Source organism: Aspergillus tanneri (assembly GCF_003426965.1).
Source record: "Aspergillus tanneri strain NIH1004 chromosome Unknown AapTan_7_pilon_pilon_pilon, whole genome shotgun sequence".
NCBI classification, from domain to species: domain Eukaryota; kingdom Fungi; phylum Ascomycota; class Eurotiomycetes; order Eurotiales; family Aspergillaceae; genus Aspergillus; species Aspergillus tanneri.
The window spans coordinates 1,882,160-1,902,623 of NW_022984634.1; the positions used below are offsets into that span (position 1 = coordinate 1,882,160).

The window sequence follows — 20,464 nt, forward strand, 5'->3', positions numbered from 1 at the left end:
CAGTATTCTTCTGTCTCTGTACGTAGAAGCTTACTGACTGCCTTCTTTGTAACTTGCGCGTCCTGGGCGGACAGCTGAACAGAAAGATTGCGTACAACTAGGGGGAGGGATGATAGAGAGGCCCCCAGCAATTGTTAAAACAAGGGAAGGCCTCATCAACATTGTGATGCCTTGATTAGGGGCTGACCGTTTGTTGCGAATGAACGTATCCTAGGACTTTGGGAACAAACAGGACATTTTATCTTGCCTTCGGCCTCGAAGATCTAAGTAGTAATATACAATGGAAAGAGAAATAACCATGCTGGAAAAATTCATCTATGTTTGATATCCCTTTGAGCCTCCGCAACGTATCCACTGGATGCAATCAAAAATATCTGTCCACATTTCATGATGCAAAAAAGTCATAAATAATCTTCTTGCATAAAGTTGTCTTCCCTACCCCAGGACGTCCTCGGATCAGGATCGTTCTAGCCGTGCCATAGCACCATCTAAGCATTTTCGGCTCTCGAATAGGTTTGGTAATGTGACCTTTCTCTCGGAGGTAGTTGTTGTAGCTTTCAAACGCTTCAAGGCCCAAGAGGAAAAACGAGAATGACGCGTCTTCTGTCGTGGTATCCGCACCAGTTGGGCCGTATTCTACTACAGAAAGATTAATGTAGCACTGTTCCATATCCAGAAGATCGCCCGAAAGGCATCTGATCTCAAGGCGTCCTTTCTGAGAATAATGTTTCTATATCTGGACATCGGTATAAAACTTCTGGGCCTCTTTACTACACTTACTCCATTCCTCTCTGAATAATCCATCTTGAAGATTCGAGGTGTTCGTCGTAGTTAAGGGAGGTATGGCTAGATCGCATGTATATTCCTAATTTCTCAACCACGATATCTATACTGCTTGCCGGGACAATTGGTTCTTCGACTGAGGCTGAGCACGTGCATCAGAAAGCAGATGTACCTATGCTCGAGATTGTTGGCATTCAAAATCCAGACGAAAGGTAAGCTCAATAATCTTGACAATTTGAGGTCTGTTGGGGAGGTCAGATTTCAGGGCTTGTTCAAGGTGAGCATACAAGCCGCACAGAAATGCCTCTTTCCTCCGGCAAGATTGGCAGGAATAAAGTCTGTGAGCTTTCTGAACTCCATAGACTCAAGCATCATGTCAGAAGATCAAAGGGCCCTATACTAGGCGGCTCACTTAGGTTGCTCTGCATTCTTTTCATTGTTATACTTGAAATGGGCATCCTTGATCATATCAACTGCTGACTCCATCAAATCAGGCATTTGCTGTAGGTTCAGAATAGCTTTAATATACGTCCAGGATCTGTGGTTGGAGCAGCACCGGCTATTTCAGCATTCTGCCACAGCCCAGGCGTTACGCAAAAATACTTTGTATGAGCCGTCGTCGTTCGAAATTGTAAGTAAAGCTCCATGACTATACCCCACCACTTGGGCTAGACGGAGCTCGGAACGATCGCGCAGGGGTTTCAGCTGTTCGAGCAGGAGGTCATGTATCTTGACCCGTCAAAAGCCATAGACTTTCAGGTTGAGCTAGCATCACACGTTGCTAAACATTTGACAAGGCAGGCAGTTTCAGTGTGTTTTGACAGGCCAAGCGAAGCTGGCATGCTGCTACTCACATAAGAAAGAGGAGATGCGGGAGAATAGGGAGCAACCTGGATGAGTAGGCAGGCAGTAGAGATAAAATCCTGTGTGCATAGGAAAGTACAGACGCTCAGCTCTCACATTCTGTCTACTATCAGGGCATCAGAGAGGAAACCAGGGAAGAAACCAAGGCCTGTGAGCATTGTGATGATATTTAGAGTCCATAATCAACAATCTTGTTTATTTTGAATCAACTATTTCGCTGTACGGAGAAGTGATGGAAGAGGGGAAGTTGGGAAAACAAAAGAGGAAAAGAACGACCAGAGCATATCGTACCTGATCACCTGACGAATGTTTCCGCATGCCGCACGATTTTCTACTTCTACACCGACTTTTCTAAACCACTACAACACCACCAACATGAGCTCAATTGAATCAGCTCTTGAAGAGATAGAGTCATTGGGGCCTGAAGAAAGGCTCAATTATGCAAAAATTGCCAAAAAGCATGGGGTTAGCCGGACAACGCTGTCAAAACGCCATCGCGGGATCCAGGGCTCTCGTCAAGAGCAGTACGAAAAACAACGAATCCTTAATGACCAGCAGTCAAAGGAGCTTATTAAATGGATCAATCAGCTTACCGATCGCGGCTTACCACCTTCTCATGAGATGCTACGCAATTTTGCAAAGGATATTACTGGAATAAAGCCTGGATTTCAGTGGCCATTTCGATTCTTAAAGAAACACCACAAAGAGCTTATCTCGCAATATTCAACTGAGATGGATGCTTCGTACAAAGTGGCTGGTTCTGCATATAAATATGCACTATACTTCAACCTTCTGGCCCGAAAGATTCAGGAATATGATGTTCAACCTCAGGATATCTACAATATGGATGAGAAAGGCTTTCATATTGGAGTGCTATCAGAATGCAAAAGAATTTTTTCCCGACGAAACTATGAGCAGGGAGGACTTAAAGAACGCCTGCATGATGGCAATAAAGAGTGGATTACTACAGTTGCATGTATTTGCGCGGATGGAACAGTTCTTCCACCAGGTCTTATTTACCAGGCCTCTTCAGGAGATATTCAAGATAAATGGCTTCAAGATTTTAATTCTGACAATCAGGAGTGTTTCTTCGCCTCATCACCTAGTGGTTGGACTAATAATACGCTAGGGTTGGCCTGGGTCAGAGATATCTTTGACCGCTCTACAAAAGCAAAGGCAAGGAGGCGTTGGAGGCTTCTTATTCTTGATGGCCATGGCTCCCATATTACCATGGGATTTATAAACTTCTGTGACGCCCATAAAATCCTTTTAGCGTTCTATCCACCGCATTCAACATACAGTTTACAACCTCTTGACGTCTCTCTTTTTGGTCCTCTTTCTAACGCATACGGCACTGAGTTGGAGCAATTTATGAATAATGGTCAAGGAATTTGTCATATTACAAAGCAGGACTTCTTTCCACTGTTTTATAGAAGTTGGAACAAGTCTTTTACAGCTTCAAATATCAACAGCGCATGGAAATCTGTTGGTCTGCATCCCTGGAATCCGGAAGTTGTTCTAGCCCGCTTTAGCCAAAAGGAAGAGGAAAGACCCTCTTTTGCTAAAGAAGATAATAAGTTACGCCGGCAGCAGGAGAAGGAAGAGAGACAACAGTTAATGGAAGAACGCAAGAGAATACGGGCTTTTAATAAAAGCCAACGGATGCTAGAACAGGACCAAAAGAGACGCCAAAAAGAAGAAGAGAAAGCCGCAAAAAAAGCAGATATACAGCTTCAAAATGACATCCAGCAGGCTGTTAAGGACAAGAAGAAAGATAAGGAGCCTGCTAAAAACGAAAAGGAAGATATTATTAAAGAAAATAGGGGGGTTGTTGAAGCGGCACCTGTTACTGTAAATAGACGAGGAAGGCAAATACGGCTTCCACAGCGATTCCGGGAGGACAAAAATTAGCTATATAGCTTCTTCAAGTCATGTATCTTATTACACCAAGAGATCCGACCACTATATTAAATAGGTGTTGTTGTATATTGAAGCGATCTCGACACGATCACTATGATTCCGGGGAAAGGGGGCAGAAGAACACTATACAGCTACACGCACGTAGCCTATACTAAGGTCCGTATTTGAGGGTATCTATATTGCCTTAATTACTATCTGGTGGACGCACACTTCCCCTTCCAGGAGTAGGGGCAGATAATCAGGGGAAATACCCCACAACGTGCCCAGGCACTAGGCACTGGGTTCATATATTTCCATATCATGTACCTTCATATTTGCGTTGGTGGTTGACACCGAAAACCGTGCAGCAGGCGAAAACGTCCGTCATGTGATCAAATAGTTACCATTAATTCACAATTAGTCAGCTGTTTATGCAGTAGTTATAAGTTCCCTATTCGGCAGCATGCTGAGGAATCAACTTCATTCGATCTGGAGAATTGTTGTTATTCTCGTTGTTGTTATTGTTGATATTGTTGATTTTTAATTTATAAGCTATCCATGGCTTCTCTCTCATAAAAGGTCAATCACTTATATTTTATGCTCATAAACTGTTCGACAGAGTGTACAAAGTAAGTCAACATGTAGCTGTATTTGATAGATTATTGACTTTCGCAAGGTAATCTAAGTATAGCTTTTCAGGCCACTGTCAGTTCCTTTAGCCTGCAGTCAGTATGACAGTTGATCAAATATCAGTCCTGCTGGAGTTCGATAGTTAAATGCATCTACGACACAGAATATTACCGACACCCGATGAGGGGCTTCCCCTCATCTCATCTCCTCTCCTCTCTCATCTCTTCATCCCATTTATCCTCTATCAAATATCCTTATCATATAATTATCATAAAATATCAATATGCATCAACTCCCCTTCCAGGTAAGCCATAAAATCTAGTACTGTCATATTAGCATCAGTTGACCAACATGACAGCTCAACAATCCTGATCTGCTGCACTTCGACTCGTTTGTCGGCAATGCCTGGGTGACCGCGCAGTCAGGCGAGCGATTTGACGTCGTCGGTAAGTCATCTATTCTCTTCCTTTGTTTGCTATTGTTGATCTTAATGACGTGAAGACCCGGGTACCGACCTCCCCTGGGCCAGCTGTCCCACCAACTCCGCCACCGACGTCGACGCCGCCGTGCGGAACGCCCACGCAGCCTTCCAGGACTTCCGCCACGTAAGTGCGCGCCAGCGCGCACAGTGGCTGTTAGCCTGGGATGCGCTCATCCGAGCCGCCAGGGACGACTTAGCGCAGATCATCACGCACGAGACGGGCAAGCCACTGGCCGAGGCACGCGGCGAGATCGACTATGCAACCAGCTTCACATGGTGGTTCGCCGGCGAGGCGGAGCGCATCCATGGTAACGTCAGTGTGGCGGCCGTACCTGACCGGCGAGTCTTCACCCTGAAGCAGCCTATCGGCGTAGCCGCCGCCCTGGTACCATGGAACTTCCCTGTGGCCATGGTACTCCGCAAGGCGAGTGCCGCGCTTGCCGCCGGCTGCACCATGGTGGTCAAGCCGAGTCCCGAGTCGCCCGTATCGGCCCTTGTGTTGGCAGAACTGGCGCGTCAGGCCGGGTTCCCTGCGGGAGTGCTGAACGTGTTGACGACGGATCTGGTGCAGACGCCGGCGCTCAGCGAGGCGTTGTGCAGACATCCGCTCGTGCGCAAGGTCTCCTTCACCGGGTCGACGCACGTGGGGAAGCTGATCGCGCGACACTGCGCCGACGGGCTGAAGAAGTTGACGTTGGAGCTGGGCGGTAATTGTCCATTCGTAGTGTTCGACGATGCCAACCTGTCCCGGGCGCTGGACCAGCTCATGGCGCTGAAGTGGCGCCATGCCGGTCAGGCTGCATCACCGCCAACCGAGTGTACGTGCAAGCAGGTGTGTACGAGCGGTTTGCGGAACTGCTTACGGAGCGCACCCGGGCGCTGGTGGTCGGCCACGGTGCGCAGGCCACCACCACGATGGGGCCGCTGACCACGCGGCGCGGGCTGGACAAAGCGCAGGGGCAGGTGGACGATGCGCGACAGCGCGGGGCGCAGGTGCGACTGGGCGGACATCGTCTGGAGGGAAAACAGGGGTACTTTTTCGCCCCGACAATCCTAATGGACATGACGGCGGAGATGCGGGTATCGCAGGAGGAGTCATTCGCACCCCTTGCAGCGCTGTATAGGTTCGAGACAGAGGCGGAGGCGGTGCGGCTGGCTAACAACACCAGCATGGGACTGGCCAGCTACGTGTTCACGCAGGACGTCGATCGCATCTGGCGACTGTTCGAACAATTGGAGGCGGGCATGGTGGGCCTGAACACGGGCAACTCGTCGGCGGCAGAATCGCCCTTTGGTGGGATCAAGGATTCGGGGTACGGCAAGGAGAGCGGACGGGGGGTGGCGGTGGACGAGTATCTAGTGACGAAAACGGGGACATTGACGGTGGGCTTGTAAGTCGCATGGGGACCGAGGTTTCTGCAATTCGTATCTAGGGTTTGTATCTTGGTCGTGTAAATTGCCTGATATGGTTAGCGCATCTAATGGAGTAATTGCCGTGGTGATCTATTACTTACGGAATACCTACTTTTGATCATTCCTCTCTTTTTTTAGTCTTTCTTTCTTTCTCTCTCTCTTTTCTCCCTTCATCTCTCTTTCTTTCTCTGTAGAGAGAGAGATATATACATAAATATATATCAAAATGGACCTCTCCCCCCTGCGCCACCTGGTCCGCTCACATCCGGTCATCGACAACCATGCCCATAATCTGTTGACCGCCTCCGCCACCCGCAACTATGCCCGGTACCCGCTGGAACAGATCACCTCGGAGGCACAAGGCGCCGCTCTGGCCAACGCCCCCGCCAGCCTGCCGCTGCTGCGCGCTGCCGGGGAGTTGCGCTGGCTCTATGGCAGTGCCTCGGACGACTGGCTCGCCGTGAAAGCGGCCCGGGAGGACTGGGTGCGTCGGGACTACGACGGACTGGTGCGTCGCTGTCTAGAGGGTACGCACGTCCTATTACTAGACGATCTACTCACTGAAGACGATATCGAGTCATATGTCTGGCATGATCGGTTCACGACGGGGTCCACGCGGCGCATCGTACGCATCGAAACGCTGGCGACACGCTCCCTGCGCCGACTCCGAGAATCGGGTTCAAATCCCCGACGTTTCTCCGAGACATCCTCGTCGTCATCGACATCATTATCGTGGACGGAATTCCGTGATGATTGGGAACGGCAGATCCGCATGGCCATTGCCGACCCCGCCGTGGTGGGGTTCAAGTCCGTGGTCTGTTACCGAACAGGGCTTAACGTGAACCCGTACGACGAGGACGAGGATGTGCTTCAGGCGTCCTTCATGCGATGTTTGAACCACCCTGAGGCCCGCGTCGAGGATAAACCGCTGAACGACTGGCTCGTACGACAGACTCTGATTCTCCTGGCCGCGTCGCCGGATGTCCGCAAACCGCTGCAGCTGCACACAGGACTGGGCGACAGCGACATCGACCTGGTGCTCTCCAACCCGGCGTATCTGCAGCCGTTGGTGGCGCGGTTCCCCTCGGTGGATATTGTGCTGCTGCACTCGGCGTATCCTTACACGCGTCAGGCGGGATATCTGGCATGCGTCTACGACAATGTCTATCTGGATCTGGGCGAGGTGTTTCCCATGGTGAGTCGCGACGGTCAGAAGAAGATCCTGCGTGAGGCGTTGGAGATCGTGCCCACGACGCGTCTGCTCTGGAGTACCGATGGTCATTTCCATCCTGAGACTTTCTGGCTGGCCAACAGACAGTTCCGTCAGTCATTGGAGACTGTCCTAGTGGATTACGTGCAGCTGGGGGATCTCTCGATGCAACAGGCCTGCGTCGCGACAGTGGACATTCTCTTTCAGAACTCAAATCGAATCTACAATCTGAACGAGGTGCCTATCCTCTCAAAATCAACCTCTCTCTCTCCCCCCCTCTCATCCCCATCAAACACTCTGGATACCTTCCTGAACGCCCACCCCCAGATTAAATACATCTGGATGCAATTCTACGACTACACAGCGACCCCGCGCGTACGTATCTTCCCGGTGCGCGAATTCCGGCGCATTGCGCGTCGCGACCGTCGCGTGGGCATCTGTCTCGCGATACAATGGATGCTCCAGACAGACAGCGTGGCACCGCAGGGCTCTGTGACGGGGCAATTCTATCTTCATCCGGATCTCACGACGCTGCGCCCAAACGCGGGATTAACCTCTCCCTCTGCATCGGTGATGACTTTCTGGCGGACGGAAGAAGATACGATTCTCCCGGGGTGTCCCCGCTCTCTCCTCCAGTCTATGACGGAAAGGTTTCTGTCGAAAGATATCACCGTTACCTGTGGATTTGAAATCGAAGTCGTTTTTCTCCGTCTGTCAGATAATACCCAGAGAGACACACAGAGAGATACAAAAGAATATATCCCCAGTGCAACAACCCACTCCTGGTCCCAAATGACCCCTCACTCACGCCTTCTCCTCCCCATGCTAGAGGAAATCACCGAAACTCTCGAAACAATCAACATCCATATCCAACAATTCCACGCGGAGTCTGCACCGGGGCAATTCGAATTCATCCTCCCTCCATCCACCCCCCTCGATGCAATCGACTCCCTTCTAACGGCGAGACAAGTGATCGTCTCCGTCGCAGAGAAGCACAACCTCCGCGCAACTCTCCACCCGCGTCCATTCCCCTCCGCAGCAGGCACAGCAGCGCACGCACACGTCTCAATCACCCCTTCAGCAAAAACAACAGAGGAATCCTTCCTGGCTGGTCTGATGACGCATTATCCGTCGGTCATGGCATTTACCCTCTCCAATGAGGAGAGTTACAGTCGTGTGGAGAGTGGGCTCTGGGCGGGGAGTGAATGGGTTGCATGGGGGACGCAGAATCGTGAAACGCCGGTGAGGAAGATTGCAAAGGGTCATTGGGAGATTAAAAGCCTCGACGGATTGGCCAATATGTATCTCGCTATGGCGGCAGTGTTGGCCGCGGGATGGGTGGGTGTTTCTCGGGGGTTGGAGCTTGGTGTTAGGGATTGTTTGTGTAAGTTCTTTTCTATCTCCCCTTTCTATCTCGGGGTACGGGGGATGTTTTGAAAGATAAGCTAATGCTAGTAAGTTGATGCCGCTATTCTTTCACCCGAATCGAGATCCTCTCTGGGTATCACTACCAAACTGCCTAAATCTCTCGTGCAGAGTCTGGATGCCCTGGAGAATGACTCCGTTCTGCAGGACGTTCTGGGTCCGGACCTCGTCAAGAACTATATCATCGTGAAGCGGTTCGAGAGGGAGATGCTCCTAGCCATGGACGAGGAGAAGCGTCGTCAATGGTTAATAGAGAGATATTAACCACATACATCAAACTGTCCTTTTTTATATGTATATATTCAATCAATCTTAAGGGTATCTGTCTCATGCTCCAATAAACGCCATAATACACCATTTATCCCATCTGATCGACAAGTCCATTCTCCCACTTTGCTAGTAACCGAGACACCTCCTTGAATGACACTGGTTTCGTCAGGAATAAATCCACCCCCGCTGCGAGTGCCTCCGTCTCATCGTGCGAGCTGCTCAGTCCCGTCAACGCAATGATAATCGCCGACTCGCCGTCGCGTTCCTTCTCCAGCGACCGGATCGCCCGCGTAGCTTCGAACCCGTTCATCACAGGCATTGACATATCTAATCATTAGCTTGCTGTTTCGAGAAGTGAAATAGAATAGAATATTCACCCATAAAAATTATGTCATACCCCGGCAACATCCGTTCCACCGCATCCACAGCTGATTTACCATTGTCCGCAGAGTCCAACGTGTGCAGGTTGCGCCTCTTCAGGAACATCAGCATCAGATTTAAATTGATCGAGTTGTCGTCCACCACCAGGATCCGCGCCCGTCGCGGCATCGGAGGTACCGGTGTCTTCTCATCTGGAACACCGGGGACGACGGCGCGTGAGCAGGGTTGCACTGGAGACGGGGGAGTCACGATAGTCGCCAACGGGGACTGCTCGATCTCCGCCGCCGGTGTCTGCACCCCGAGCGACGACGACGACGCCCCCGAACTGACCGTGTCCGGCATTACATCCGTGGCAGTGTCCCATATATCCACCACCGCCTTGCTCTCTTGCATCTCGCTGGCGGCGGGAGTGCTCTCGCTGCCTACCAAGATCCGAGGGTATGGCCGTTCCGGCAACAATATCTTCTGCGGCGTGGCAGTTTTTGAGCCTTGCTGCTCATCCAAACATCGTCGGACGAGCTGCGCCAGCTTCTGCGGCCCGCATGGCCGGTGGATGATCTTCACGCGGCTTGCGAGCATCCCAAATTCGACGCGTGCGGTTTGGTCGATGGATTGGTTACAGATGATAAGGAGAGAGGGTATAGTGCTATGGAGGCGGCGAAGGGAGTGCTGCATCCCAGAAGTCAAGCCCAGCTCGTTCGTCAGGACGAGATCCACCGGGGTCGGGGACGGCCACGAAACCAGCTCGAGGCCGTACCAATCCGTCAGGTAGCGCGAGATGACGGACCAGAAAGGGTGCTGCTCGGCAGCCGCACGCTCGAACCCAAGGATGGCTGCCCGTCGCCCCCTGTGCGACTCGCGTAGCGCAGCATTTTCGCCTATCTCTGCGACCTCCCTCGGCGATAGTGCGCGAGGATCAATCGCATCATCCACAGATACCTCGGTCTGCAGGCGTAGCAGGGGCAGCGTCACCTTGACGACGGTTCCCTCTCCTGGCTGGCTGTGGACGTTGATGCTTCCGTGCAACGATCGCACCAGACTGCGCACAATCGACAGACCCAGTCCCGTGCCCACAGCTAAAGTGTCCTCCTGCGCGAACGGAGTATATAGACGGCCGCGGAGGAACTCTTCCGAGATGCCTTTGCCCGTGTCCGACACCGTAAATGTCACCAAGTCCTCCGCACCGTGCCGGCGTGCGCGGTTGTCCGATAGCTCCGTCACGTCCATGCGCAATGTGATGCGGCCTGATTCGGTGTATTTCATGGCGTTGCCAAAGATGTTCATGATGATGCGGCGCAAGGCTCCCGGTTGAGCCATATATACCCAATCGTTCGGAACGATATCTACAACCACTTCTACCTCTGACCGCAGTTGCGCTGCGGCCCCCTTTGGAAGGTTTGTCTGAGCGGCCGCTGCATTCGCCGGGAGCACATACTGGTCGTGCGCAGCGGTGGACTTTTGGCCGTAGAAATGTCCCACGCAGACTCCCTCCACCACTTCCTCGGCCAGGAGTGCAATATCTGTCGCCATATTCGTGTCCAGATGTGCCGACAGTTTCTCCAATGGCTTCGCATCCGGCGCGGTCCTGCCCCGCCTCGTATCACGCCAGGTCTTCTCCAAGGAGACAATTTTGCTGAAATCCAAAACTTGATTCATCGTATCCAACAAGGTCCGGCCACATGCGTTGATAGTTTCCAACAGGGATTCCTGGAATTCGTCGAACTGGGTCTCACTCAGGAACTCGACAGCCGCCAAGATTCCATGGAGAGGACTACGCAGTTCGTGTCTTGTCCCTTGTATTAGTACCTATCTATGTATGTGTTTGGATGCACGCATCGGGGACTTACGAGATACTTCCAATAAAATCCCCCTTCTGGCGGTCGGAGATGAGTGACTCCACCCGGTTGCACTCCACCATAACCGAAGACCCAAAGCCTAGGATCGAGCTCAACTCCACCGAGGCATTGAAGACACGCGTCTCCTCCGTGGTCCAGCAGAAGCAACCACCAAACCATTGGGAGTTGGCCGCATTCCACAGAGGTACGAAGATGACCTGGGTGGCGTTGGGGAAATAGAGATTCAACATGGAATTTTCAAAGGTCTTCCACTTCTTCCCACCACCGCCTTTGCCCAATTCTGGGGGCCTAGACCGATACCTGCAGTGGTTCTCGTCGTCCGAACTGGAGACCACGCCATCCCGATGGAATGACCACAGCTTTCCCTTGGAATACCGGCGCAGCAGCTGCCGTAGAAACCCGCCGTCAAGGTTAGTCGCAGGGTAAAGCATCATCGAGCCAGGGCGCGGCGCGAAGGGGTCTTCGTTGGTGGAAATAGCTAGGACGGGGGCGGGATTGTTGGTTTCCCCATAGCCCGAGTAGTCACTGCCAATTTCAAAGTCATTCAGCATTGGACTATTGCTGGCTTCCAGGAACATGACCCCGCCTTCGGCATCCAGTTCGAGACTTTCGCGCAGCAGGTTGGCTGCTCGTCGGAACGCCCAATGGTGGTCGTGCGAATTTTCTTGTCCCTTTTGCCGGCTGCCCGACCACCATTCCGGTAGCGCCGAGTCCGGCGCTGGCGAGCATTGGTCGGTTTTGTATTCGGATGTAGAGGTAAAGGAACGGGTATCGGTACTGGGGGATCGACGGGAAGGGAAGTCGAAGCTATTGGTCGACCCAACCGAGAGATGATTGCCTCTCGCGTAGGACGGAGGCGTTCCAGGGGCACAGGCGCCATCGTGCGAGGGGTGAGCCATATCTACTAAGCTGGAGCTACCTTCGACGAAGCAGCTGAGGCCGTGAGACAGACGTGAGGCACGCCGGCCCTCGGACGCTTGTCGACTCACCCGGAGATAATCCATGACCAGCATCCCCAACGAGCCCATTGTTTGTTTCTCCTCGTCGCTGAGTCCCTGGCGAGGCTTGGTATCGAAAAGAAAGAAACATCCGATGTTAATGTTGGTGGCCGTCGTCAAAGGCGTTCCGGCGTAAAATCGAAAATGGGGCTCTCCCTGTACAAATGGCAAATTCTTGTACCGCACATCCTTGCTCAAGTCGTTCAACACCATGAAATGATACTGTCCGGATTCACGATTGGACGGTGGGAGATCCAAGGTTGACTATACCGAGACCGGTCAGTTGATCAACAATGTCAACAACGAGAGAAGACCGTTTCCTGGGAAGGGCTATCCTCCGTACCTTACACATCTGCCATGCACTGCACGACACAGAAGAGCAACCACCCCAGACTCCGTTTCCCGTCGCTTCATAATTCGTCTGGGAACAGGATTGGGTAGATTGCGCTAGGATGAATTGTGAGGTGCGGTCCGAGACACTTTGCGGTAGTTAGTATAGCTAATAGACCTTTCCCTCTTTATTCAGCACACCCACCTGATCAGAACCCGGTCGACATTCAGCCGTAATGCTGCCAGGTGCGCAAAGGAGGTCAGCGTAGCATTGTGATTACCCAGGACCAAGTTTTCCGACAACAGCGACACGGGACCCAAATTGGGCATGGACACTGGTATGGGCGACAATGCAGGCGACGGGGGAGCTGGATCGGAACCATCGTTGGACGCAGACAAAGTATATGATTCACTCGAAGGCATCCTTTTTATATTGGCTAGGGGATGACGTTCGGGTTGGAAGAAGCTGTAAAGCTCGCGGGTGCGGCGGCCATTCTGGCGCTCTTCGCCTCTTTTTTTACGGGATTCCATGATGGTTGGAAGGACTGGAGAGAAGGAGCATCAATCCAGGTCCTGAATCATTGTTTTGTCCCTTGGACGGTTGAAGCGTGGCGGAAACCCAGGGGCGACGAGCCACCAAAGCCAAGGAGAAGGGAGTAGAAAATGAAGATGAAAAGATAGAGAAGTCCCAATGAGAGTGGGGAATGGGGGGAAACAAACAAGAGATGAGGGAGGTGAGCAAAGGCTGAAACGCGGGAAGACGCACTCATGTATTAGGTTTCATCTGACGGAGACGGAGGGTCCGGCCTTGGCCATGAATAGAAGGGTATATCCAGCCATGAGATGAAGAGTGGCAACGGACTTCCTCTTCCTGTTCGATGACGAAGTGAAATCCGGGTTCCCGGCTCTTCTAGAACGGGTCGAACCAACAGAAAACAGAGAGTCATCTGGTTCGTCCCGATAAACAATGGAATGGAATTCTAATTCTACCGATCATCCGCCATAGGAGACACCGGTTGATACTGTGGATGATGAATGGAGAATGTCCTGAAAACAACCATCAGGCGTACGATGATGCCGGATTGTTCATTCTGGTGGATTCCGCACGTCAATCGAAATGTTGAAATGCATCTCGACCGGGAATTCAAGGGAGGAGGACCGCTTCGGGACTGTCGCTAGTTCGTTCCTGGACTAGCGGAACTTTAGACCTTGTGCCTCGGCTGACTAACCCACCAGTTAGATGGTTCCATCGGAGCCACTTTCTCCAGGCTGCAAGGTGTCCAATCTCCACGCCACGCCGCGGTTTAGCGCTTCTCCTTTAATTCCCATCCTAGAGAAGGAACAGCACCTATATCATGGTAGTGTTTCAGAGTGTCTAACAAGCAAAATATGGTCCATATTCAAGCGTACGAAGCATTGAGTCTATGTGGTTTCGGAAATTTAACAAATAAACACATCCGTCTGGATCGCCTTTTCTGCGTATGCATGACGATCGCGAAGGATTTGCCGTTATGCATCTGACTAAGCGATCTAGAATCCCTAAGTGGCCATGTGGATCTTCGTACGTACTCTGTACTCAATGGTATATACCCAATATATGTACTTCTACCAGTATGTAACTCCTCTATATGATATGCCACGTAATCATCAATCGCCAAGCAGCCACCCTCCTAGGGAATCATGCTCTAAAACCGTTCCATCAACCGTCCTCGAACCGTCCACATCCGAGCCCGCTTGCCGTATATGTACATGGGGATGGAGAACAACAGGCACCCCAGCTGAATGCCTCCCAGGGCCAGAAACACCGTGCGCGACCCATCCGAGTCCAGCCAGTCGACAATAAACAGCGAGAAGACCAACCCGTGGAACACATCTATCATCAAAGGTCAGTCCGTCAATACGCATGACCTGTCAAAGGGGGGGACCCACTCTTGCTCCAGTTCAATGTCACCAGCGCCTCCCCCGCATATTGGCGGTAGCTATCGACGCAGAATGTAATCGACGTGGTGCTGCCCAGACAGCAGCCGAACGAGATCAGTCCAAAAAATACGGTCGGGACAATCCAGGAGTCCTTCACTTCGGCAGTCCATCCGAACGCCATCAGTCCGATCGTGGTGGACAACGCAATGGGGATCGCCATGACCAGTCGGAACTCAGGCTCGTACACACCACCATTCCGCCGCGTCATAAACCGGACGATGATATCCGATACCCGTCCGGCCACGGCAGTGCCGAGGAGGCCCCCAACGAAGGGCGAAATGTACACCAGTCCGGTCTGCAGCGGGGTGAAGTTGTAATTCTCTGAGCCCTGATACATATGCGCCACCGATTCCGACACGACAATAAGCCATCCCACAGACAGCGCGTAGACCACAGTAGACCACAAAACAGCGGGATAGGCGAACAGGATGAAAGGGCGTACCGCAACCCGAAACCAATTATCATGGGAAATCCGACCATTCCAGGGTCGCAGGTAGTGCGAAAACGACATCTGGGGCTTCTCTCGAAGTTGATTCGTGTAATGTACAGACAAACTCACTGGCACGCTTGAATCAACCGAGTCACTGCGAGCCGGGGAGACTGCCGGGTGTCGGCCCCTTTCCACATCACCACCGGGCTCTTCCTTTCCCAGGGTCAAGTCCGGTGCAGGTGTGAAGAGAGGGTTTGGAGTTACAGAGGTGTGTTCACGATCCTCCTGCAGTTCGTCCTTTTCGTTGTGGATATCCGGGGCCTCGTCGGGTTCCAGAAATCCCACATGGCCCTTTTTCGGCCTTTTCGGTGACTCTATAGGGGCGATATGCTCCGGATGCGGCTCATCTGAGTGACGAGCATAAGTCGGTCTACCCCGAAAACCATGAACCACCATATCTGACACGTTCCGGTAGAAGCTTGGGCGTTTGCGTGGACGCCGTGGGCGAGGGGTGCGATCCCAGAAGGTCTCGGGCAGAAAGAAGAAGATCAGAACGAGACAAGCTCCAACGATGATGGCAACAATCCAAAAGACCCAGCGCCATCCCATCCTGCCAATGATGGCAGCACTGACTAACGGGACCAGGTTCTTGCCGCCTAGGAGAAGAAGTGTATAGATACCCACGCGGTAGGCCCTCTCGTGGAGAAAGTAGATTTCTGCAATAGTAGCCGAAGGGAGACACTCTACGGGGCTCACGGCGATGCCTTGGAAGACACGAGCCACAACCAAGCTGGCGTAGTTTGGAGATAGTGCACACCAAACTGCGGAGATAATAAACAGAGTAGCACCTAGCAGATACACCGGGCGTTTTCCAAAAAGAATAGCAGTGGGAGACATGATTACAGAGCCTACTCCAAGGCCCAGCATATAGAGTCCCGTGGTGAAAGCCACCTTCTGGGTGCTCACCCCGTAGGTCTCTGCAACGTCATTGAACCCAGCGGCCAGAATTGGTGTCATCCCTCCACCCATCAGGCAATAGAAGCCCAAGGAAACCAAGGCAGAATCTCGACGCCACATGGGCCAGTTCAGAGGATCGTTTACCGAATCATCGGGCTGAGGATTCAACACGATCTGCCCATCAGCCGTCTTCTTCTGAGACTTACCAGAGGCTAGAGAAGAAGAACGCGATGTCGGGTACGGCGAGGGCAACGACGACGCAGACGCACGCCGGGGCTGGTGTCTCAAGCCCAAGGGCTCATTGCGATTCGAAGATAACAGAAGCACCGTTCCTAAACTGTTGTCAGCAATCCTCATGAGATTTTGTATGTGACCTCTCAGATATCGGAACGCCACCCATCCAAACACGTACCAGGCACTTCATCAGTCTCCCTGTCACTCAAAATACCCAATGTTGATTTTGCGCGATAACTTTCATTTTCCTGGTCCACATCCTCCGGTAGGGAACCAGAGGTGGCTCCAAACCATTTTCGCCACCCAATACCTGGCGACGGCTTCTTAGCACCATTCTCTGGTGGGTTGGTAGAACTCGACGAGCCCGGCGCTGCGACGGTTGTCATTGCAAAATGAAATTAAACAAGAGCTCGTGGAATTTTATAAAGGCACGTCTCTGTGGGTAAATTCCCGTTATTGTCTGAGTTCTCTTATAAGGAGGTAGCAAGAATGGTACCACAGGCATTCAAAAAGAAAGATCACTAACCTCTATATCGTTTACCAACTTCTAGTTGGACAAAAAAGTAAACACAATAAGCCAAAATAACAACTGTCTAGCTTAATTATAAGTCTTTGAAAGTATGACAATACCCCCCTATCCTGAGGTCAGGGCAGTCAAACACGGCCAAACGAAGACCGAAGCTGGGTCTGACCAGCGCACATAGTGTAAAAGAGGAGGAAGGATCAAGAATACAAAATCAAGAACACATCGATCAAGAATAAATAGAGTCAAAGACCAGGTGAAGAGAGCTAAACCCCAAGCCGACAACCACGTGTCGACAAAGATTGCGCAACAGAGATAAAAGGCGGTGGATGTAGAAAAGTTATTACGGAGCACCTCGAGGGTACGAAGTGGGCCGCTAGATGAAAGCGGCAGCAGCAGGTACCTTCGAGGTAGATTTGATGGTTCAGAGGAAGATATGATGATACTTTCCCCCACGATGATCTACAAAGTTACATACTATGCACGCATCACATGGACCACTCTGCCTCCGTCTGAAAAATGCGCACAGCCGGTTGTGTTTGACAAGGCTTGGCCAGTCATCGGACTCATGGCAGTTGATCACTGCCTCACTGAGTCGGTCAGACCCATAATAGTCCTACTCTATCACCATTAATTCGAATTTACATAGTCCCTTTATAGGATTTATTTAATACCAAACCAAGATACATATATCTATGGACTGTCCGGGAGAAGCGGAGATCAGTACTACCTACTAAGGTTAAGGTCTGATCCTCATACAATTATACCAATAAGACCACTATTTCCTCGCACCTTCTTATCACGCGGTATGATCTACTTTAATACAAAAGCCGCAATCGTCATCATAGTTCCGAGCGTTCGTGGATGATCAAAATGTCGTCATCGAGAGAAGCAAATGGGGGTGACCATGAAAGATAACGGGCTTAAAACGCTGTAACGTGGCGAATGTGGCGTTAGGGATATGCACCGACTACTGGTCATCTCTCGTGTTTTCCCCACTGGATCGCCTATTGTTGATTAGCCATGCACGCTAGTAGCCGACAGCTACACTAGCTATTCAGCCAACTAATTGTTCGATCAGCGACCGTATTCCCATCAGGACCCTTGACCGACAAATCACCGCAAGGAGGGGCAAGCGAAATAGTGATGATGCTTAGGAATGTTGGAGCATACCGCATGCGACACATGGGTGGCTGCCCCCACCTAGCTTAGTCATCATATATGTATTTGTGAATAGTTACAGTTAACTTGAGTACACAGGTCATGTAACCTGCAGTTAACTATCCAATCCGCAACCTGCAATATCAAGCAATCGCTTCCAACATAGGATGGCCGTCCCGTGACCAACCACATGAACCTCAGCCTTGCTATGCTTATGAATACTATTGTGTTACTTCACTCTACAGAGCATTTTCTGGGGTAGTATTACAACTTGCCTCAATCATATCCTGCTGGCCTGCTACATTTAGGGGAAAGCCTCACAGAACTCCCCCTGTATCGTGAGATTCGGATATAGAAATAGTTCTCACACTAGTTATGGTATAGGTAGGGTTTAGTAGTATGCTCACGTATTTCAAACGAGAACCCCATCTGTGTGGGAAGAACGGCAGCCTTCAGGGACATACTCGGGTTAAACAATTACCGCTAAATTGCAATCTCAAGAAGATTTCACTAGCCCGACCATGAAGATTAGTCAGGAAAGGTACCGCTCGATACAGAGTCACTTTGGTGGCATGATCAACCATGTTCCCTGGGGATATCTCATTCTTAGCTCTACCGTACCGGGGTGGTAGCCATGAGGGGTTCAGTTTGAGATTGATTATATTCTTAATATGTTACAAATTGCAATTCGAAGGCAATGGTGTTTGATCCTTATATTATTAGAGCTTTACCCATGTCTTGTTCAAGGACAGTGCTATGCTAAGGACATGTGGAGTGAGGAATTCCTAATACATCTCTATGTACCACCAACCCTATATACAGTAAATTTACGTCTTCAATCGAAGACTCTCATTATTGAGTATATTTAAAGAACTAATGAAGGGAAAACAAGGTATAGAAAATACAGCGCGTGCTATAGATTTATATAATAGCATCAAATATTTATTGTAAGAAAAATGCGCAGTCCTCCTCCAATGTCAAACAAACTCAGTCAAGTCAAACGGCAAAGGCTCCAAGTATCGACGAATCCAAAGCACTCTCCCCTCACTAGGATCCATAACCACAGCGAAATGGGTCATTTCATTAGTTGTCGGATACGCCGTAGTCCAGTCGACAACTTCCTGGGACGTTGCTGTGACCTCCTGCTTTGCGTCCGATTCTAGCATTGGAGCTTCCGACGGCCGGACCTGATGCCTCTGGGACGCGCGTGTGCGTCTCAACCGATCTACCTGATTCCTTGCATGGACAGCCTTTGAAGTAGAAGTGACTCGACGGGCTTGATACACTTTCTTATCCCAGCGCGCTTGTATACATTCTCGCCGCTCCCGGCTGTCTTCAATCAGATCGGCCATTGTGACGCTAGTTGATGCAACCAGCGTGGCGCCAGAGTGTTGCTCATCAAGGTGTTTGTCCTCCGTAGAGGTAGAAATATGATCACTGTTGGTTGCGACGATGAAGGACTGGCTACTTGCCATCCGAGCTGTTCTGTGATCTTTTTCAAGCACCACCGCAGTCACACCATCACAGAAGGTCAGATATGCTGCGGTGGATGGTGTGCGCTGTACAATAGGCCAGATTGAACTAAGAGACAGAGACATAATAGAACAAGCTCTTAGTCCGGATAGAGAGAAATACCAGTGAAACCAGCTTCGCCCCGGTCTTCCAGATGGAATAATATACTGCCGAAGCACAGACGATATCGATCGTCTCAAGCCCAAGAGGACCAGAAGAAGACTACCATAATAGCGAAGGTTGCCAATCCAACCGTTGGAGTTATGATTCGGACGGAAATTCAAAGAGACGCTGAGTCCTTTTCGAACACCAGTCAAGACGCCTACAAAACCCACGTACGTGATATTTGTAGCCACGACGGAGCTGGAATCCAGACCCTGGACGAATTCAAAACACACTAGAAGTTGTCGAAGCGCATCCATCCCCCAGTCCAGCGTGCGGAAGTGCAGCAGTCGTGGCTGCTGATTGTTTGATTTGCTATCTTTCGCTAGGGCCGCACCGCTCGTACAGCCCATCAGCAGATCAAGAAGGACATTTAACGAGACGAGGAGGTACATTTCTATCCCTGTTACTCTGCTAATCCCTCTAAGTTCGTCCGTTTCTTCCTGGGTGGACAACCGTCTAAGCGCGAGACGCGCCAGCCATTTGATCCACGGCAGATATCCCGGGAGAATGGACTCGACCAGCTCATCGAAAAGGTACGTGACCTGGAGCAACTGAGGGCGGTAAATCTGTGCGACCTGGACGTATCGTTCTATTGGGGGCAGGGATAGATCGATTGTGTGGACTGGAGGGACGTCGCCACGATGTTGTGCAGATTCCATGGCACTCTTGCATTCACGCCAATCTGCTTACTTATTTGTTGTATGACCAACATTACAAACAGGATTATCTGGAGGAACGTTGAATCAGGCAGATAAGTCAAAGAGGGGGGGGTCAAATAAGGCTTGTCGTATCAATTCTTGGCAAGTTGGCTTTTACCTATTCGGGACTAGATGGATGTGCTAAAAGACCCTGGCATATAAAAAAAAATAAATATAATAATACTTTTAAACTTAACCTCTTCGCTGCTAATATTTTTCAATTCCATATAGTATTAATCTAACTGCTGAATTGCCTTCTTAGAG

General features: G+C 50.8%; 5 protein-coding genes across 5 annotated transcripts; 2 read left to right on the forward strand and 3 right to left on the reverse strand.

The window, feature by feature from the left end:
* Nucleotides 1–4,459: 4,459 nt before the first annotated feature.
* On the forward strand, nt 4,460–6,052 carry ATNIH1004_007214 (NAD-dependent succinate-semialdehyde dehydrogenase; the record flags this gene model as incomplete). The annotated part of the gene is made up of 4 exons (XM_033571840.1): nt 4,460–4,480; nt 4,535–4,622; nt 4,678–5,448; nt 5,490–6,052. The coding sequence occupies 4 exons, from the start codon at nt 4,460–4,462 to the stop codon at nt 6,050–6,052; spliced, it is 1,443 nt and encodes a 480-aa protein (XP_033425155.1).
* Nucleotides 6,053–6,296: 244 nt separating this feature from the next.
* On the forward strand, nt 6,297–8,969 carry fluG (extracellular developmental signal biosynthesis protein FluG; the record flags this gene model as incomplete). Its single annotated transcript, XM_033571841.1, has 3 exons — nt 6,297–8,664; nt 8,721–8,734; nt 8,817–8,969. The coding sequence occupies 3 exons, from the start codon at nt 6,297–6,299 to the stop codon at nt 8,967–8,969; spliced, it is 2,535 nt and encodes an 844-aa protein (XP_033425156.1).
* A 94-nt stretch (nt 8,970–9,063) lies between these two features.
* ATNIH1004_007216 (putative sensor histidine kinase/response regulator) lies at nt 9,064–13,071 on the reverse strand (the record flags this gene model as incomplete). The annotated part of the gene is made up of 5 exons (XM_033571842.1): nt 9,064–9,302; nt 9,353–11,142; nt 11,204–12,474; nt 12,554–12,689; nt 12,746–13,071. 5 exons carry the CDS (start codon nt 13,069–13,071, stop codon nt 9,064–9,066), a joined length of 3,762 nt encoding a protein of 1,253 aa, XP_033425157.1.
* Nucleotides 13,072–14,225: 1,154 nt separating this feature from the next.
* ATNIH1004_007217 (putative MFS transporter) lies at nt 14,226–16,527 on the reverse strand (the record flags this gene model as incomplete). The annotated part of the gene is made up of 3 exons (XM_033571843.1): nt 14,226–14,413; nt 14,470–16,239; nt 16,320–16,527. The coding sequence occupies 3 exons, from the start codon at nt 16,525–16,527 to the stop codon at nt 14,226–14,228; spliced, it is 2,166 nt and encodes a 721-aa protein (XP_033425158.1).
* A 2,275-nt stretch (nt 16,528–18,802) lies between these two features.
* On the reverse strand, nt 18,803–20,161 carry ASAH1 (uncharacterized protein; the record flags this gene model as incomplete). The annotated part of the gene is made up of 1 exon (XM_033571844.1): nt 18,803–20,161. The coding sequence occupies one exon, from the start codon at nt 20,159–20,161 to the stop codon at nt 18,803–18,805; it is 1,359 nt and encodes a 452-aa protein (XP_033425159.1).
* Between the last annotated feature and the right edge of the window lie 303 nt (nt 20,162–20,464).